This window comes from Dendrobium catenatum, unplaced genomic scaffold (assembly GCF_001605985.2).
Source record: "Dendrobium catenatum unplaced genomic scaffold, ASM160598v2 fragScaff_scaffold_1491, whole genome shotgun sequence".
Taxonomy (NCBI): domain Eukaryota; kingdom Viridiplantae; phylum Streptophyta; class Magnoliopsida; order Asparagales; family Orchidaceae; genus Dendrobium; species Dendrobium catenatum.
Window position 1 is genome coordinate 194258 of NW_021319953.1, and position 20257 is coordinate 214514.

Below are 20257 nucleotides of genomic sequence, written 5' to 3' on the forward strand. Positions count from 1 at the left end.
TGCTATAACTGAATCTAAGGATTTAAACATCTATTCGATTGATAACTTACTTGGCTCACTCATTGCTTACGAACAAGGGGTGAATTAAAGAAATTTGATGTAGGTGAGAAAAAGAAGGGAAAACAGTGGCACTGAAGGCGCACAAATCTGACTCTGATTCTTCCGGATCTGAGAGCGATGACATTGCCTTTATCATAAGGCAATGCAAAAACTTTCTAAGGAAGAAGCAAAAGCATCATCAAAATTAGAGAAAATATAAGGATAACAAATATTCTAAAAGATCTTCTGATGTTGTTTTCTTTGAATGCAGGAAGCCTGGACATGTCAGAGCGGATTGTCCTACACTTCAAGCTCACACAAGCAAAGAAAAGGGTGAGGAAAAACCCAAGCTCATGAAGGATAAAAAGAGACTTCAAAAGGTATTTTGGGCAGATTCAGCAACTGATTCATCGGAGACTGAACTGAACCTGAAGACGAAACAACAAATTTGTGCTTAATGGCAGAAGATCATATTGATCAAAGTGATGAAGAAGAGGTATGTAAACCAACTTATGATCAATTATTCAAAATTTATGAGAAAATTCATGCATCATATAAAAAACTTAAGAAAACTCATGCTAGTTTGAAGTTGAAACTTCTAAATTTACAAAAAGAGCATGAAATTATTCTCAAAGATCATTCTACAATTGATTCAAATCATATGGCTCTACTTGATGAATTTGATGATTTAAACAAATAGCATTCAGAATTAATTAATGAGCATGATGCATTAAAAGTTTCACACACCTCACTCAAATCTGATTTGAATAAATCTAAAGAAATAGAGCGCAACTTGAGGATTGATAATAATGCTTTGGAAGATACTAACTTGAGGCTTAATGATGAATTGGACTCAATTAAGAGAAATTGGATGACACCTACTTCTGATCTAAAGCCAAGACCTAAGAAGAGGCATTATAATCCAAACCATTTAAGAAATCTTTTTCCTGGTGTTAGATGCTTTCATGTGGCATACTAGGACACATCTCACACACTTGCACTGTTCACCGTAGTACAAATTGGGTGTGGAGACCAAAATTGCATAATTAACAACATATCACACATGCATTACATTCTACTTTTCATGAGGAGCTTACATGATATTATAATATCATGTGAGTAATATTAATTATATATTTAATATATAATACAATTAAAATTTTGGAATTATATTGTTAAAAAAAATATATGATATTTAAATTAATTTAATATTTAATTAAACTTTTCATATTAATTAAATTATTTAAATATGTTATTAGTTGAATCGTCCGATTCTAAAGAATCGGGATCGGTTGAACCGGCAGTTCAAACTGGTTTGATACTAGACTAGTTCTTCAGGAGGACCGAACTGGCCATAAGACCGGTTCACGATTGAACCAGTCGAACCTGCCCGTCCGGTCCGATTTTCAAAACAATAATCATCACCAATATTTTAACTATTGATAAGTTTATTAGCTTTCACATTGGGTGATAGTATTGCTTGCTTTTAAGTTATCAAAAATTTAAAAGTATAGTTTTGTATTTAAAGTAAAAAAACTACCAATTCATCACCCTCTTGGTGTGCCTAGGGATAGCTCACCAATGATTAACATCCTACATCGAACTTTCAACATCCATTACACAAGCTTTGATATCAATAGGTTAAGATGATATTGGGGAGTGGATAGCTCGCTTTCGAATGTTCTCATCTTGGTGGAGGGTTATTAATTATATTTTAAAATAGTAGGAATCTTCTTGTTTGACATAAAAATTTATATATATTTCTTCAAATAATAAATAATAGAGAACTTTGAATAATTATGATTATTATAAATGTAAGAAATACAAAATTTTATTAACATGTTGTTCATCTTGATGTGTTAGTTGAGAGCATACATATAATCTATATGTAAATTTATTTTAATTCATCTAAATGGGAAAAAAAAAAAATCATCAAGAGATCAGCACCAGCATTATATATTGGTCGTCGCCTTCAAGCGGCGCGGGTTTGCCCACCAGTGGCCGCGCCTTAGGGCATCTCCAACCGAAAACTTCATTTTTCACGGCAAAGTAACGCAAAACTCCAAAATGGCGCGGTGATGCTACAATCGAACGCCATTTTAGGTGTTTTTGAGAAGGTAACGATCGCCCTCCCTTTCGCGCGTTTTTCCGGTTGAGAGCAAAAAATGGCGTGAGTGAACAGTGCGACGTCAATATTGGGGTCGCACTGTCCATCCGCGATCAAATGGGGTAAAAAATGATGATCGGTTGGAGCAAAATAAGAACGCAAACAAGTGTTTGCCGTTCGGTTGGAGATGCCCTTAAACGCTTTATTCGCAATATCTGTTGTGCTGTCACGCTCTTGTTTCAGTCATCGAGGCGTGGGTTGCTGGCAGTCCGAATGGCTGCTGCCAGCGCCGTAACTAGTTCTTCAATCTCCACCTCGCTCCGGCGCATCCGCCGAAACTCCAGTTTTAGGTTTTCAAAGGTCCTCCTCTCCGCTTCTCCAAGTTGTGGCTCGAGTCCTGAGCGCCCTCCAGAGGCCGTCAGAAGCAACTACACAGGGATTCGACTGGCTGAGACGGTCGAGCTTGGCTTTGAGAGGACTCGCGTCGACTCCTGGATCTCCTCGCGGATTCCGGGCATAAGTCGAGCTCGAGTGCAGTCCAGCATCCGCACCGGTCTCGTCACTGTCAACGGCCGCATTATAGATAAGGTGACGCGGGATCCCAATAACTGTTGTAATGCACGTTGCAATGCTTTATTTAGTTCAGAAACTCGAGAAATCTTTGGTGGGTAAAATGATCCTGATTTTTAATGTATGTAAATTCCCACCCCCCCTAAAAAGAACCAGTGATTAGTCTTGAGATTTGCAGCTTGATGATCCTGATTTGTTCCATCTGTAGTTTCCTTTTTTTTTGTGGATATGTTGAGATTTGTAATCCCTTCAATTTAGCAAGCCTCTAAAGCTTTCTAAATATGTACAGTTAACAAATTGATTGCTAAGATTACTTATTTATGATTGAAGACATTGCCTGGGCATCCTGCCTTCTTAATTTGGTTGGTTTATTTAAGTTCTTGAATAACTGTACGCTGCAGGTTTCACATATCCTAAAAGGAGGGGACAAAGTTAGTTGTGTGGTTTGCGAGTTGGAACCATTAAAGGCGGAACCAGAGGAGATTCCCTTGAATATAGTCTATGAAGATGAACATGTTCTTGTTGTAAATAAACCTGCTCATATGGTAATTTCATTTTTATAATTCTCTCATCAATTTTTGTGGATGTTATCTTTTTTGGAGCTGTTTCGTTTGGTATTAGATAGTTTTAAATCGGAATTCTAATCCAACAGTACTTGTTAATCTTAAGGATTATGTTAAAATTAGGAACATTAATATTTTTTTTTTCTAAAAGATCCAATACACATTTAATCAAGCGTTTTTTTTTTATTTTTTGATGAACTTGATCTAGATTAAAAGTACTCCTATTTAAGGATGATTACTAATATTATATTGGACTATTTTTTGGGGAATAGTGAGTGCCAAGTCACAAATTTGAAGTTGGCGGAATTCAAAACAAAGACCTTGACAACAAATTCCAAAATTTGTACTAAGTTAGCTAGCTTGTGTAATTCAAAACTTTAAATGAAATGGCATTTTGAGTTAAGTCTAAGAGCTTAAAATAAGATTAAGTTTAATCTTCACAAGAGTTTAGATTAGTATTAGGATGGATTAGTTGAAGTAAATGGGGTAATCTAGATTGTGCAATTCAGTGGGACGTTTTTATATTGTTTGGCAAGGTTAGTCTATAGATTCAGATTTATATGGATATAATGTTGAACCAAATTGCCACTTTCTTGTTTTGCTTAGACTATTTTATGGATTGATTATTTTCTTCTATCATTTACCTGTTTTATTGATCTGATGATTTGATTTTGATCAACTTTTTTTTTGTTTCACGGCTCTGTGCATTTTTTGTCAACTAATATATATCCATAGCTGTTTTAATCACATGCCCATCTATCATGTAGCTTGCAATCTGTACCTTGCCATTATGATTTTTTTTGGTAGTTTATGTCATTTCATTCCTATGTGGCATATACACCAATAATATAACTTCAGAGTGACAAGGAAGACAAGATAAAAAGAGCTAATTTTTCAAAGTTGAAAGGTTTTTCAATAACTTGGCATTTTGCTGGGCCATATCCGTAGGATGTGCCAATCACCACATCATGCATTAGGGTGTTTATCAGGATTGTTGATAAATATTTACTTTAGTCGAGATGCTACTCAGGCATGCATGTGTGAGGCAAATTAATTTTTTCACCTTGAATCTATTGTTTTTGCTAAATTTTGTTAAATCATTCATGGGAGCTGCATGCCTACCTTTATGCCTAGTGGCTACTGATTCAGATGCTATTCTTTGGGATGGGTTGGGAAAGTCATGGAAGGTTTGTGGATGGTTGTTTTGCGTAGAGTGTTGCAGCTCTTCTCCCATGAATGCCCCTAATTATGTATCATTCGACTTAGAAAAGTGCAGAATGATTGAACATTTTTCCAAAATTGAAGAATAATAGTCCAAATCTATATAGGAGAGTAATCCAGAGTACTTGCAAAGAGTTTGCTCTCTAAAGTCAAAATAAATTGGATCTTGATCTATGGCATAAGAACCACTGAGGATCAAGTGTCATGGATTTATATTACAAGAAATTTTTAGTTTTCTCTCCAACTTGGTTGAAGGGGCGAGTGAATTTACCATAAATCCTTTTACATTTGTTATGAATGCAAAATTTTAAATTTTAGTATGACAATGTGTCATTTATGCAAGTTACACTTTATGCATACGGGGTTCATGCGCAGGATTTGGGGAGGGATTGTTGCGAGTTAAGCTTTATAATTTCTAAAAATCCATGTAGTTTACCCTTTTGATAGAGAAAGAGAAATTTTATTGAATTTTAAAGAAAAAACTTTGTAGCTTTCCCTTCTATGAATAAGGATAATTTTTTGTCCTGTTCTTATAACTAAAAACTATTAGGATAGATTCCAAGGTACTTATGCCTAGTTTTTTTAGCAATTAAGGTGTCATTTCCCATCTTATAGTTCCACCCGAGCTTCAATAAACTCAAGCATTGTTTTACTTATATTGTAAACTTGAAATTTTTCTTGACTTTCCAAAATTTCAACTACTGATGATTAGATTGTTGCTGAACAGAGAATTTTGTTGCCTAGGATATATGTTTCAAATTAAGCATTGATGTGCTTGGGTTTTGAGGTATTTAGGCATCGATGCGTGAAAGCCATACATTAATGTCATGGGTTGCATATTGCAACCTAGCCAGATGTTGAAAATATTGATTTTACCCTAATATTGACACAATTGAAGGCTCGTTGTCATCTTTGCTAGAGAAAAAAAAGGTTTAGAGCCTTCTTGGTAGATTGTTGGAGAGGTAAGGACCATCTAAATAAACAAATGAGTGATAGGATACTGATGGTCAAGATTTTCTAATGTAATTAATAAGATGCTCATTATACATTCATACGAAGGAAAATTGAGGATTCACATATCACAAGGTACTAGTCAATTTAATTATTCATTCTCTCTAAATGAAAACATTCTATTGAAGTTTTTAAGTTCAATTGATAATAAAAAGAAGAATATTTGAGAATTTTTTAAAGAATTTTGAAACAGATAAAACTAGCAAGTAAAAAAGTTAATTTATTTAAAATTAGATTTTTGATGTATCACTTTTTGACCAAAATAAAAAATTTTAAACTAGCCAATAATATGTAAAGAAAATATATAAAAAATAGAATTATCTTATACAAGAAAAATAGGACTCAGACATGTACATTTAGATGTCTTCCCATGGAATCATGTAATCACACTTGTACTCTACTTAAAGGAATCAAACATTCAATTTGTACTCACAAGATTAAAACTAAAAAAAAAATGGAACATAAAAGTTATGGATTACATCCCTCAAAATACTATTTATTAATCCCTCATAGCCTAGGTTAGTATATAGAGCACAAAAACAATCAAGTTCAGTTCAACAAAATCTTTAAATTTCAATTTTGTATTCCTTAGATAGGTGCCATATCAGACTAGTCCACATACTAATCTAGAAATTCAAATAAGTCGCTAATAAATTAAAGCCAAGGCCGCATATACTTGCTTAATAAACTGCAAGTTGCGGTTGATCATAACAATGTAGGATCATAGAATCCTTTTTACATGGATCACTTGTAGGAGAAACCTTAGTAAACTCATATGCGCTCTGGTCTATAGAGCGGTTTGGGTAATGGCGGAAAGAGTGAAACTCAGCCTTTGATAGTTCTTGAGCTCATGAGCTCATGAAGCTTCTTCCATTGAGAGATCCTATTGTCGCCCTTTCTACAAGTAGGATTATGTTGACCATGATGATGAGTGGTGATATAGATGGTTCATATGTGAAACCACTTGATTTAGTTTAACTGCATCATCATCTAACATATGCTGTTGTATATTTTCATTAACATTGCTTCATTCTCTTGTGCTACATCAAAGACATGCGAGTAATGATAACAATGTTACAATTAAGTTAAAACAATCATATAAGCATGTTGATAGTGGATATATTTTATTTTATATTCATATCATATACTGTACCACAATCACCTACTATATGCTACATAGGAACATTCAATCATATGACTTTTCTCTTAGTTTGTTATTTAATAGACTTGCTGATCCTTTTTTGTTGCTTTTAATTTATTACACATTAAAGAAATTATTGAGTATAACACCGCCATTGCCAAGTCTCAAGCTCTGGTTGAGAAAAATGAAGGTTTATGTTAGGTAGTTGATAGATAGCATAAATTTTGTTTGAATTATCATGACATGAATCATTTAGTACATTGTATTAATGCTAGGGCATTCCCTGGAAGTGACATGTTGTATGACCTGAATATAGCCAGAAGTTTGCAAGGGCCGTTGCACCGACGCTAAGGTGCAGTGTTAATTAAGCAAAGCTCTCACATTATGGACGTATATGGACAAGAAAGCTAATCCACGAAACTATAACTATGATAGAAACTTGGAATATAGGTTCTCTTATAGGCAAATTCATGAAAATAATAAATATTATGATTCATGGGAGAATAAAATTCTATGCATTTAGAAAATTTAATGTGTTTAGGATTTAAATTATGGTATTCAGGTATGAGTCATATTAGAAATAATGTAGGTGACTAGGTGTAATTATAGATAAAAGATTGAAGGATAATATTGTTGAAATTAATATAATTGAAGATATAATTATAGTTTTAAAGATTACTATTGCTGCTAAGATTATTAATATTATAAGTATTTATGCTCCTCAAATGGATTTGAATATGCATTCAAAATTAAAATTTTAAAATGACTTAGAATAATTAATACAAAAGATACCTCTTGAAGAATAATTTTTATTGGAGGAGATTTAAATGGATATATTGATAGAGTGATAGAATATTTTAATAGTATTCATGATGGTTATGATTTGGATCGACTAATGAAGGTGGTATGATCATATTAGATTTTGTTTTAGCTTATAATTTTGTAATTGCTAATACGTTATTTAAGAAAAGTGTCAAATAGATATAGTAAAACTTAGGTTGATTATTTTTTTATATGAATAATTTATTATTTAGATTACAAAGATTTTAAAGTTATTTCGAGTGAAAGTTTATGTACTTGTTAATGCTTATTAGTTTTGGACTTTGATGAATGGGTGTAATATGAAAAGCAAATTCAAATATTATCTTAGGATTAGATATGGGCATTTGAAGAGCACTAATAAAAATAATTTTGAGAGTAAGATTCAAAATTTTAAGATTTTGACTATGCATGAGAAAACTAATATTATGTGGGAAAAAATAACTAGTAATATGTTAGACTTGAACTTGTCCATCTTGGACCGGTTCATGTCTATGCCCGCCGGTCCAAAGGGGGAGGCGGACAATAAAGGGGGGCGGCAGCATTGGTGGGCCCCATGATCTAAATTAAATAAGGTTTGGGAGGAAAAGTTTGAATGAGGGGCTATTTAGGGATTAATTAATTTTCCTTTTTCTTTAATTAGTCTTTCTTGTTAGGGTTTGGGATTATCTTGTATTTGAAATCAGATTTGGGATCTAGGGTTGTTTCTTTTGGGCTCTAAGCTTGGCTAGAGATTTGGAGAGCTGCTTCTTCCTCTTGAATTGAAGCGTTTGCTATTTTCCTGCATCTACTAGTGGAATACTTCATTTTCTATTACTTTCCTCTGTTTTTCCCATGAAACTGTAGTACCGTTGCTGTTTTTCTACTGTAAACAGTTGTTTTACTCACTGTTTTCACCAATTGTGGTTAGGTTGCTTGCGAACTAAAGTATTTCCCTTAGGGTTACATGCAAACTCAAGTATTTCCTAACAAATTGGTATCAGAGCATGTCGATCTAAGGGATATCAATGGCTGGAAGGAAAGTTGAAGTATTGAAGGGAGAAATAAGTCAACTAGAGACAGATTTTGAGAAAAAAATTGCTGATTTTCAGAATCAATTTGCTTCAATCCTTAAAAAGATGGATGGAAGGTTCACTGCCTTGGAGGACATGATGAAGAAGATGCTTGAAGACAAACAAAGTTTGGCGACATCATAACCAAGGGAGACCACCGGTGGCCTTGCCAGAAGAGGAAATCCGAACCCATTGACGGGGAGGGAGAATTCAGAAGTGGAGATCCTCGAGGGAGATGATGGAATGCCTCATCTAGAACCATTTTCTAGGGAGGAGATGAGTATGGGCTACGAAAGGCGGAGTGCTGAATTTGTTGGGAGAACGGGAGATTTCTACTGCTGAGGCGTTGAAGTTGAAAGAAAGAGAGGAGAATTTGATGATGAGATTGGGTATGATTGTGAGAGGGAAGATCGTGACCACTGGGGAGCACCTCCTCTTCGTGGAATGGGAGGTTATGGAGGATTCAGGGGCAATGGGGGTGACCTGAAGGTGAGGAAGCTGAAAATGCCCATCTTTGAGAGTGAGGATGATCATGGTTGGATTTACAGGGTGGAACGATATTTCGCCGTCAACAGGTTGACAGAGGAAGAGATGCTGACAGCGGCCAGACTGTGTTTGGAGGGGAAGGCACTGGCATATTACTAATGGCGTGACATGAGACAACCTATTCGAAACTGGAGGGAGTTCAAAGAGTGCTTACTTGAACGTTTCCGAACTGGTAAGGGAGGAGGATTTTATGAGCAATTCTTTGCCTTGACACAGGAGGAGACCGTGATAGATTTTCGTGATAGGTTCGAGTATATGGCCAGCAGACTTAATCAGCTCTTAGAGACAGTGCTAAAAGGAAGCTTTATGAAAGGGCTGAAAGCGGAGATTTAGGCAGCTGTTAGGGTAATGAGGTCACGAGACCTGGGAGAGGCCATGGAGCTAGCACAGTTGGTGGAGGACCAGAATTATCTGGAGAGGGGGGTTAGGGGGAGTAACTTAGGGGGTCATACAGGATGACCACTACTTTCTTAGCTCCCAAGGGACCTACACTAGGAGGGGTGAGGGAGGTGCACAATGAGAGAGTTGGAGGGGGAAATGGGGGAAATTTCAGAAGGCTGACTGAGAGAGATACAGGAAAAGAGGACAATGGGGTTGTGTTTTAGATGTGATGAGAAGTACATGCCAGGGCATATGTGTAAGAACCGAACTCTTCAGGTTCTCATCGTCTGTGATGACGAGAAAGATGAAGAGGGAGGTGAAAGTGAGTTAGAGATGGAGGATAAGGAGAAGCAATATCTGGATGTGGCAAAAATCTCCCTAAACTCTGTGGTGGGATTCACTTTGAATCACACTATGAGGGAGAGATAGCTGATAGAGAGGTGGTATTATTGATAAATAGTGGGGCAACCCATAATTTCATCTCTACTCAAATTGTTGTCGTGTTGGGGGTGAAATTAGTGGATACAGAAGGCTATGGGGTGATGATGGTCACGAGAAAGATGGAAATGGATAGCGGAGTTTGTAGAGTAGTGCTGAGGATTCAGGGGATCCAGGTGAGGGAAGACTCTCTTCCCTTGGAGTTGGGGAGTACTTATGTCATCCTATGGATGAAATGACTGCAGACCTTAGGGGAGATCAAGGTCAATTGGGGTTCACTGAGGTTGAAACTTATGGTTGGAGGAATGAGGATGGTGATCCAGGAAGATGCAGGGCTGTCCATGGTCGGAGTATCTCTCAAATTCATGATCATAACGAAACAATAGGTGGGAGGTGGATATTTGGTGGAATTGCAACGCTTAGAGAGGGTCAGTGTGGGGGAAGAGGGAGAAATTTTCATGGCAGTACAACCACTCATACAATAGTCCAGTTAGGTGTTCCAACTACCTCAAGGCTTACCACCAACCAAAGAGCAGGAGCATACAATAATTTTGAAGGAGGGGGTGTCACTGATTAGTGTGCGACCCTACCGCTATTGCCAAATTCAGAAGGACGAGATTGAGAAGCTGATTAGGGAGATGTTGGAAGCAGGGATCATCAGACCAAGTGTGAGTCCTTTCTCAAGTACAGTCTTACTGGTCAAGAAGAAGGCTGGGAGCTGAAGATTCTGTGTGGATTAAAGGGCATTAAATAAGGAGACTGTGCCGGATAAGTTTCCCATTCCGGTGATCGATGAACTAGTTTGATAAGCTGTATGGAGCAGTAGTGTTTTCTAAGATGGATTTGAAGTTAGGCTACCACCAAATCTGGATGAAAGAGGAGGATATTCAGAAGATGACATTTAGGACGCACGAGGGGCACTATGAGTTCTTGGTGATGTCATTTGGGCTCACAAATGCTCTTGCCACTTTCCAGTCATTGATGAACATGGTGTTCAGGCCGTACCTATGAAGGTTTATCCTAGTTTTCTTTGTTGACATACTGGTGTACAATATAACCGAAGAGGATCACCAGGAGTATTTAAGGGTAGTCTTTGGAATGCTACAAGAGCATCAGCTCAGGGTCAATCTGAAGAAATGCAACTTCGCACAGACTAGTATGGAGTACTTGAGACATGTGATATCTCAGGAGGGGGTGCAGTAGATCCAACTAAGATTGAAGCCATGTAGAAGTGGCCTCTACCTAGGAACTTGAGAGAGGTGAGGGGATTCCTAGGACTAATGGGTTACTACCGGAGATTTGTGAAGGGGTACAACAACATAGCCTTGCCCGTGGCATAACAGTTAAAGAAGGATAGCTTCTTGTGGGGAGAAGCAACTACTCAGGATTTTGAGAAACTTAAGTTAGACTTTTGTGGTGGAGACAAATGCGTCTGGATATGGGTTGGGGGAAGTGCTAATGCAGCAACATAGACCCATAGCCTACTTCGGTCAGGTGTTGGCAGCTAAAGCAAGATTGAAGTCTGTATATGAACGAGAATTGATGGAAATCGTGTTGGCTATTCAGAAGTGGCGACCATATCTGTTGGGACGACATTTCATCGTTTAAACATATCAAAGGAGCTTAAAGTACCTGTTGGAGCAAAGGATGGTGACGGAGGAACATTAGAGGTGGCTATCTAAACTATTGGGATACGATTTGGTGTCACTAACTCTCTCTCCTACCTTAAATGTAGATTCAGATGCAACTATGCTAATTGGAATTGCTAAGATATCAATAGTCATTCTTGGTAAAACGCAATACTTTATTTGGTTGTTATTCCACCACGCAATAACATCGAAGGGGCGTCCCACAGGATAAACTTCTAAACCATCTTCAAAATATTTATCTAAATCAAACTTTATTGATTTTTTAATTATTCTCTTTGAAACATAGGCTGTAAAATCTAGCCAACTACCATACTTGTTTGCCCCAGACTTTTGAGTGCTTTTTGAACTACTACTCATACCTGCAGAACTTGATCTTCCTACTCTGAATGTACCGCATGCACATTCTATCTCTTCTTCAAAACTTGCTGCATATTCTTTGTATTACTCAAACAGTAAGTTGCAAACATACGAGGTGTTTTGTATGCTTTCATCTCCTTCATAGATCATTGGAAATGCAAATTCTATGACAACAAATTTCATTCTTGGGTCCATGATAGCACCGAACACCATTAAAAGATTGCACTCCCCTTAGTATTTGTCAAATTTAACTTTCATTTTTCTGGACATCTCCATAATAAATCTATTTGAAGAACATGCCCCATCATTTAATACCTAATTTATTGTACATATTAGTGAAAGGAATAAGTTTGATGTGGGATATTTAGATCCATAAATAATATTTATTGCCTCATAAAAAACCCCAAAATTTCACACACCATTCCAATAACATCCCACTCCTCCTTAGGATAAATTCAATAAGCAACCTTTCTTTCCCGGTAAGAGAAGAAGGCTTCCCTCAGTTTGAGTGTAACAATAAGCATGTTATATGTTGAATTCCAACGTGTTAGGTAGTCCATGATAAGTTTCCTTGTAGGCAGCTGTAACTGTTGAACATCTTCAAAATATTTTGTTAACCTTGACTCAGCTGCATTTATGAAACTAACAGAGTCACGGATTTTATCAACAACTTGTTCCACAATTTTGATCCCATCCTTCACCATCAAATTGAGAATATGTGCACAACACTGCACATGAAAAAGCCTTCCTTAAAAAAGTAACTTCTTCCTCACACGAAAGTTGTCCTTTAGCAACTTAATTGCTTTGTCGTTGTTTGCAGCATTATCAACATATACAGTAAATAAAACATATACAGTAAATACTTTATTCTCTAAGCCCCACTCACTGGTTGATTTACTTTATTCTCTAAGCCCCACTCACTGGTTGATTTGTAAAATGTGTCTACAAGCTTAGAAGCTGTATGTGGTGGAGGCAAGTGTGAGAAGCTTAGCACACCCTTCTATAAATTTCAATTAGAATCTACATAATGTGCGGCCATTGTCATGTATGAAATTCTTAGATTTTTTAACTTCCATAGATTAGTTGTAAAGCTAAGTCTGCTTATTTTTTTTAGTGCTTGATGTAGTTTTTTCTTCTTCGCCTCATACACCAATATAACATCATTTTGAGCCGTTGTTTTACTGTACTTTGTGAAAAATGGTGACATAGACTTCAACACTAAGTTAAAGCCAAACACTTTGACAATTGAGAAAGGTTTCTCATTTATCAATATGTAATGGGCTACCATCTCCCTACTCTTAGATTGGCCGTCTTTGAAAGTTCTTCAACTTCCATTTTATTCATAATTATCACCAATATATGTCTTTAGGTTCAAAGCGTATGACTTTTTGATTCTTTAAGACACGGATTCTTGCAGGACAACGATCTAAGTGCCTTCTAAATTGTGTTGTTGTATCTGTGCTACCTAAACATAGCTTTTTATTGCAATGAGAACATTCAACTTTCTTCTGATTGTCAGGGAGAGCTATCTCCTTAAACTCATCCCATGCTATAGATGTTTTTTTTTCTTTTTTCTATTGTCTGTTGGATTTTCACTTTTATCTTCAATGATTAGTTCTTCATCCCGACAATCATTTAGTTGATTTTCTCCCATAACATTGTCATTGTCATTTGCACCCTCATTGTGTGTTGCAATTCTCCAATTTCCAAATTCAGATGCTTATTAATACTATCTTCAATAACTGTATCTACTGACATTCTATATGAAAGACATCAAAGAAATTATAAATCCATTCATAAAATAAAATTATAAATCCATTCATAAAATAAAATAGTAACTAAGGTGTTGAAGGAAGAATCTGTTAATATTAGGCTGTAATTGGTTTTTACTTTTATAAAGCTTTACTGCTTTTCTTCAAAAAAAAAAAACTAATAAATTTGCTGCCAAAATGTTCTCAAATAGTTTAAGAACTTTGCTGCAAACAAAATAGTAACCTAAACACACTTATAAACAATAATTTGATTCACATATTTGCCGCAAATCTATCTCAAATAAAAGCTATTGTTATCGTGAACTAGTTTTTTTTAGTTTTGAATGCTGAAAAACACAAACCATAAAACAACTAATCACTTCAGTAGCTGGCAATGACAAAACAAAATAATTTTTGGCATCTTCTTTTTTGTTTATGCGCTAAGATAATAAATAGAAATGAAAGCCATTCTCACTTGAGAAATTTACTCTGAGGAAAAAGAAGAACGAGCAAATCCTTCTCAACAAATTGGTACGGTATGCCATTGTTATTGTTGAAAAATATGGGTAGAATAAGCTTTTGGCTCTTTGTTTAGGAATAAGAAATGAAGATTGTATAAAAAACAAGTTAAAGTTCACAAAAATCTAGTAATCGCTGGAACGAAGATGGCAGGTGAAGGAAATAAAAAGCCCTAGGTTTAGGTATTTTTACCTTCCTTGGTACTCGTTGGAATGAAGATGTTGATAGCCTTCAGATATGCCCTTCCTCACTGAAACTAAATGGGAGATGGAGTTGCTGGTTGCACGCCCCTGCGGCCTTCGCCCTTCGCCCTTCGCCCTTTACTAATAGCGTGCGGTTGTGCCTTATGTAAACCCTGAAGTAATTAATCTGCCGCTTTGTTGTTTCACATCGCCCGCTTCATTCGATTTCGACGTGTAGTGAGTCCCGCACACCCGTTATTCTGCTTACGCCTACGCAGATCAAGCTGATCTGTTATTTGATTGAACTCGGGCTCAATTATTTCATGAGCTCGACAAAGTGCTCGAACTCGAGCTCGAAGCTCAATAAGCTCGACTTGTGAGCTCGTTGTGATTTTATTTGATTGTAGAAGAAAGCTGCGATGATAATGTTTCAAGAGAGTGCTTCAGGAGAGTTCAAACAAAAAGAAAAAGAGTTAAAATGCTTATGATATCAATATTAGTTAAGGAGTATGTATAGAGAAGTTAGGGGTGCAAAGCGAGTCATTGAGGTCGGCTCGGTTCAATATGAGCTCGAGCTGGGAATTGGCCCACTGTTGGATAGTGGTTCGAACAACTACTGAGCTCGGTGCTAGAACTCTGACTCAATTGAATTAAGTTTTCGGCCTGCGTAGCCAGAATAAGGTGCTCGAACCCAGGCTGATCATTTGTAGTCATCGATTAGCTTGAACATGAAAGTGCATTCTTACATTAAATTTTTCAGAGCTGCGAGAAATGAATTTTTGTATGAACATGAAATTCATATGCTAGTAAATAATTAAAAAAAACTACATTTAAGGAAATCACGTTGAATAATATTAGTTATTGATAAACACATTCCATATATATAAGAGTAAGAATTTATAAAAACTAAATGAAATGGATGGATACTTACATACACTGTATATAACATATGCAAATAAAAACATGATCAAAGTGTAAGAATTTGGATAGAAATGGCCATTTTAACCAATAAACAATAATGAATATAAAGTCTATACAAACATTGAACAAAAATTCACTGAGTAACAACATTTAAGTACTAGCAGACATAAGTATCAAAACAACACCAAAATTAAAGACTACAAATGTCACAAAGATTACAACGACAACATAACACAGCACAAAGCTTTGTCCACTACGTGGGGTCGTTAAAGTGGCGGGTTGCGTTAGGCAGTCGATACAACAGCGTAAAATTTGTCGAAATAATCAGTAGACAGTGAATCTCTTTTAAAAAATTTCGTAGTTAAAAAAAACACAAAGATTAAGTCACAAAAAACACTCATCTTATTATTCCTCTAATCTCCGATGATTTCATCACTTCTAATCTCGGAATCACAAGCAGCCTTCAAAAATAATCTTTTGGGAAAATGATAAAATAGAGTCGAAACTACTTCTGCTTTTAATATTAATAAAGAAACACATGTTAGGAGGAAGATTCTAACCTTTCAAAATTCTTCTAATTTAGAAGTAAATGACATCTCCACCTCTTCATTATCCCTCTCTTATCCTACAGCAGTAAATTTGCATGAAATGATATCCATTAGTATTACAAAATGATAAAGATTGAATAAAGACTAACAATAACTACCTTCATCTTCCTTTTAGGTTTGTAATTTGAAGCGAACCCAATTTGAGCCGTATATGGAGAGTTTGAAGCCATTGTCAATACTCCAATTTTAATGATAGGGTGGTTCAACACTCTCTCTCTCCTACCTTAAACGTGTAGACGATTCAGAGTCTAACCTATGTAATTGGAATTGCTAAGATAATCAATAGTCATTTCTTGTAAAACGCAATACTTTATTTGGGTTGATTAATTCCACGCAATAACATGGAAGTGGGTAGTCCCACAGGAAGTAAACTATCTCTAACATCTTCAAAAATATATTAATATCTAAATCAAACCTGTTATTGATTTAATGTATTCCTTTGAAACATAAGGGCTGTAAAATCTTTAGCCAAGCTACTATACATTGTTATCCCAGAACTTTTGAGTGCTTTGTTGAAACTACAATACTCATAACCTGCAGATTAAAAGACTATTGTATTTCTTCCTACTCTGAATGTACCCATGCAGCATTCTATGCTCTTCTTCAAAACTTGCTGCTATTGCTATTGTATATGCCAAACAGTAAGTTGCAAACAGACAGAGTATTTGTATGTCTTTCATCTTCCTTCATCAGATCATTGGAAATCAATTCTATGAACAAAAATTTCTATTCTGGGTCCATGAATAGACCGGAAACACATTAAAAGATTGCACATACCCCTTATATTTGTCAAAGATTAGCTTTCATTTTTACTTGGACATCTCCGATATAAATCTAATTTGAAGAACATGCCCCGATCATTTAAGTACTAATTTTATTGTACATATCTACGTGAAGATAAGTTATAAGATATTTATCAATAAATATATTTAATTGCCTCATATAAAAATCACTCAAAATTTCACTCCAAACAGAGTATGGGAGGAAGTGTCCATGGATTTCGTTGATGACCTACCACGATCAGAGGGGTTCACTGTTATTATGGGGGTAGTTGATAAGTTGAGTAAGTATGCACATTTCACCCCCTTGTGACACCCCTATACCACAGCGATAGTGGCAGTAGCTTTCATCAGGGAGGTGGTTAGACTACATGGGATTCCAGAGTCAATAGTGTCTGATTGAGATAAGTTTTTCCTTAGCCAGTTTTGGAGGGAGTTGTTTAGGTTACAGGGAACTATTCTCAAGAGAGGCACCACCTACCATCCCTAAACGGACGGGCAAACGGAGGTAGTCAATCGGAGTTTGGAGACTTACTTGAGGTGTTTTGCTTCTGAAACACCAATGATGTGTGTCAAATGGTTGGTATGAGCCGAGTATTGGTACAATACCTCGTATCATTCAGCTTCTCAGATGACCCCTTTTAAGGTGCTATATGGAAGAGATCCGTCAGGCTTAGTTCACTTTGGAAGGGGGAGCACACCAATATCCTCAGTGGAGCAGCACTTGGAGGAAAGGGACAAGGTATTGGAGGAGTTGAAGAAACATCTAATGAGGGCACAACATATCATGAAGAGACAGGCAGATGCACATAGAAGAGACATCCAGTTTGAAGTGGATCAGAAGGTTTTTGTAAAACTACGGCCCTAAAAACAAAAGACATTGGCCAAAAGGAGAAATGAGCCCTTATCCCTAAGGTATTTTGGCCGCTATGAGATATTGGATAAAATTGGAGCAGTGGCATGCCACTTGAAGTTATCCCCATTCGCCAATAAAAGGAGTGAGAACAAGGAAGGAAACAAGGAGGTGTTGATCGCATGGAGCGGGCTTCCTGAGTTCGACGCCAAATGGGAACCGCATGAGAGATGGAAACACTAGTTTCCTTCATTTCACCTTGAGAACAAGGTGAGTCTTTGGGAGGGGGGTAATGTTAGACCTGAATCGGTCCATCCTGGACCGGTTCATGTTTATGCCTGCCGGTCCAAATGGGGACGCTGACAAGAAAGGGTGGCGACAACATTGGTGGGCCCCATGGCCTAAACTAAATAGGGTTTGGGAGGAAAAATTTGAATGTGGGGCTGTTTAGGGATTAATTTAATTTTCCTTTTGCTTTAATTAGTCTTTCTTGTTAGGGTTTGGGGTTATCTTGAATTTGAATTCATATTTGAGATCTAGGGTTGTTACTTTTGGGTTCTAGGCTTGGCTAGAGATTTGGAGAGCTGTTTCTTCCTCTTGAATTGAAGAAACTTGTATCGTTTGTTGTTTTTCTGCATCTACTAGTGGAATACTTCATTTTCTATCAGTTTTTCTCTAATTTTCCCAAGAAACCTATGGCATTGTTATTGTTTTTATGCTGTAAACAACAATTTTACTCACTTTTTTCACAGATTATAGTTAGGTTTGCTTGCGAACTCGAGTATTTCTCTTAGGGTTACTTGCGAACTCAAGTATTTCCTAACATAATATTAAGAATGTTACAAAGGGTGTGTTTGAAGTTTTAAAAGGAAAAGCTCATAATAGTAAAATTTGTTGGTGGTGGAATCAAAATGTGTAAAAAAAGAAAAAAAAAATTAGAACTTTTATTATAAAAATTAGTGTAGATGTAATAGCTCAAAAAATTGAGAAAGAAATAAATTGGCCTGCAAGAAGTCTAAGAAAGCAATATTTGATACACAAAAGTTTTTAATGAGTTATATTATATATTAGATATTAAGAAGGGTAAAAGATGTATTATAAGTTAACCAAGCAAAGAGATTGTGGAGGTAAGGATTTAATTCAAGTGAAGTACATCAAAGATGGTGATAAAAAAGTACTTTTATTAGAAGAGGATATTCAACAATGGTAGATATATTTTGATAAGCTTTTTAATAAAGATTGTGAGAATACGATTGAATTTAATGACCTTAGCATCCTTAATAAAAATATAGACTTTTATTTTTATTATCGTATTAATAAAATTGAAGTTAGAAATACTTTAAAAAATTGAAGTGTAGAAAAGTTATTGGATCTGATGATATTTCAATAGAGGTGTGTAAATGCTTAGGAGATGAAGGAATTTCTTGACTTAATTTTTTTTTTTCAATATTATTTTGAAGATTAAAAATATACCAGATGCGTGAAGAAAGAGTGTGTTGATTCCTATTTTAAAAAAAGTTGATGTACAAGGGTGTGAATTATAGAGGAATTATGTTAATGTGTCATATATTAAAATTATGGGAGAGAGTTATTGAACATAGATTACGATGATACTAATGTTTCTCAAAATTAACTTGGATTCATGCCGGGTAGGTCTACTATGGAGGCTATAGATTTATTTAGAGGTTTGTTGGAGAAATGTAGAGAGAATAAGGAGGATTTACTACATCACATATTTGCCGCAAACTTTCTCAAATAAAAGCTATTGTTATCGTGAACTAGTTTTTTTTAGTTTTGAATGCTGAAAAACACAAATCATAAAACAACCAATCACTTCAACAGCTGGCAATGACAAAACAAAATAATTTTTGGCATCTTCTTTTTTGTTTATGCGCTAAGATAATAAATAGAAATGAAAGCCATTCTCACTTGAGAAATTTACTCTGAGGAAAAAGAAGAACGAGCAAATCCTTCTCAACAAATTGGTGCGGTTTGTCATTGTTATTGTTGAAAAATATGGGTAGAATAAGCTTATGGCTCTTTGTTAAGGAATAAGAAATGAAGATTGTATAAAAAACAAGTTAAAGTTCACAAAAATCTGGTAATTGCTGGAACGAAGATGGCGGGCGAAGGAAATAAAAAGCCCTAGGTTTAGGGATTTTTACCTTCCTTGGTACTCGCTGGAATGAAGATGTAGATAGCCTTCAGATATGCCCTTCCTCACTGAAACTAAATGGGAGATGGAGCGGCTAGTTGCACGCCCCTACGGCCTTCTCCCTTGCCCTTCGCTAATAGCGTGCGGTTGTTCCTTATGTAAACCTCGAAGTAATTAATCTACCACTTAGTTGTTTCACATCGCCCGCTTCATTCGATTTCGACGTGTAGTGAGTCCCGCACACCCGCTATTCTGCTTACGCCTGCGCAGATCAAGCTGATCCGCTATTTGCTTGAACTCGGGCTTGATTATTTCACGAGCTCGACAAAGTGCTCGAACTTGAGCTCGAAGCTCAATAAGCTCGACTTGTGAGCTCGTTATTAAGTCTAGCCCAAGTCAGCTAGCTAGCCGGCTTGACTTGTTTGCACCCCTAATAGGAGCTTTTACTTGTGTTCAAACATAAGGTGATTTGACCAAGTATTTTCCTATTTCAGGTGGATTACATTTGGATTACATCAATGATTAGTTTTAAGTCGATATTTTTTGCTTTAGTCTTGGTGTTCTTACCAGACGTACTATGGTGTATACTTTTTGC

The 20257-nt window shown here is 36.2% G+C and overlaps 1 protein-coding gene across 4 annotated transcripts in view; it reads left to right on the top strand.

Annotated features, from left to right (window-relative positions):
* The first annotated feature begins 2343 nt into the window (after positions 1-2343).
* LOC110115904 (RNA pseudouridine synthase 2, chloroplastic-like) overlaps positions 2344-20257 on the top strand; it is a 45422-nt gene continuing 27508 nt past the window's right edge. For all 4 annotated transcript variants that reach the window (XM_020849312.2, XM_020849313.2, XM_028700350.1 and 1 more), the window contains exons 1-2: positions 2344-2734; positions 3118-3261. In XM_020849312.2, the coding sequence (XP_020704971.1) occupies positions 2420-2734; positions 3118-3261 (459 nt within the window). In that variant the 5' untranslated portion in view covers positions 2344-2419. The remainder of the gene's footprint in view (positions 2735-3117; positions 3262-20257) is intronic.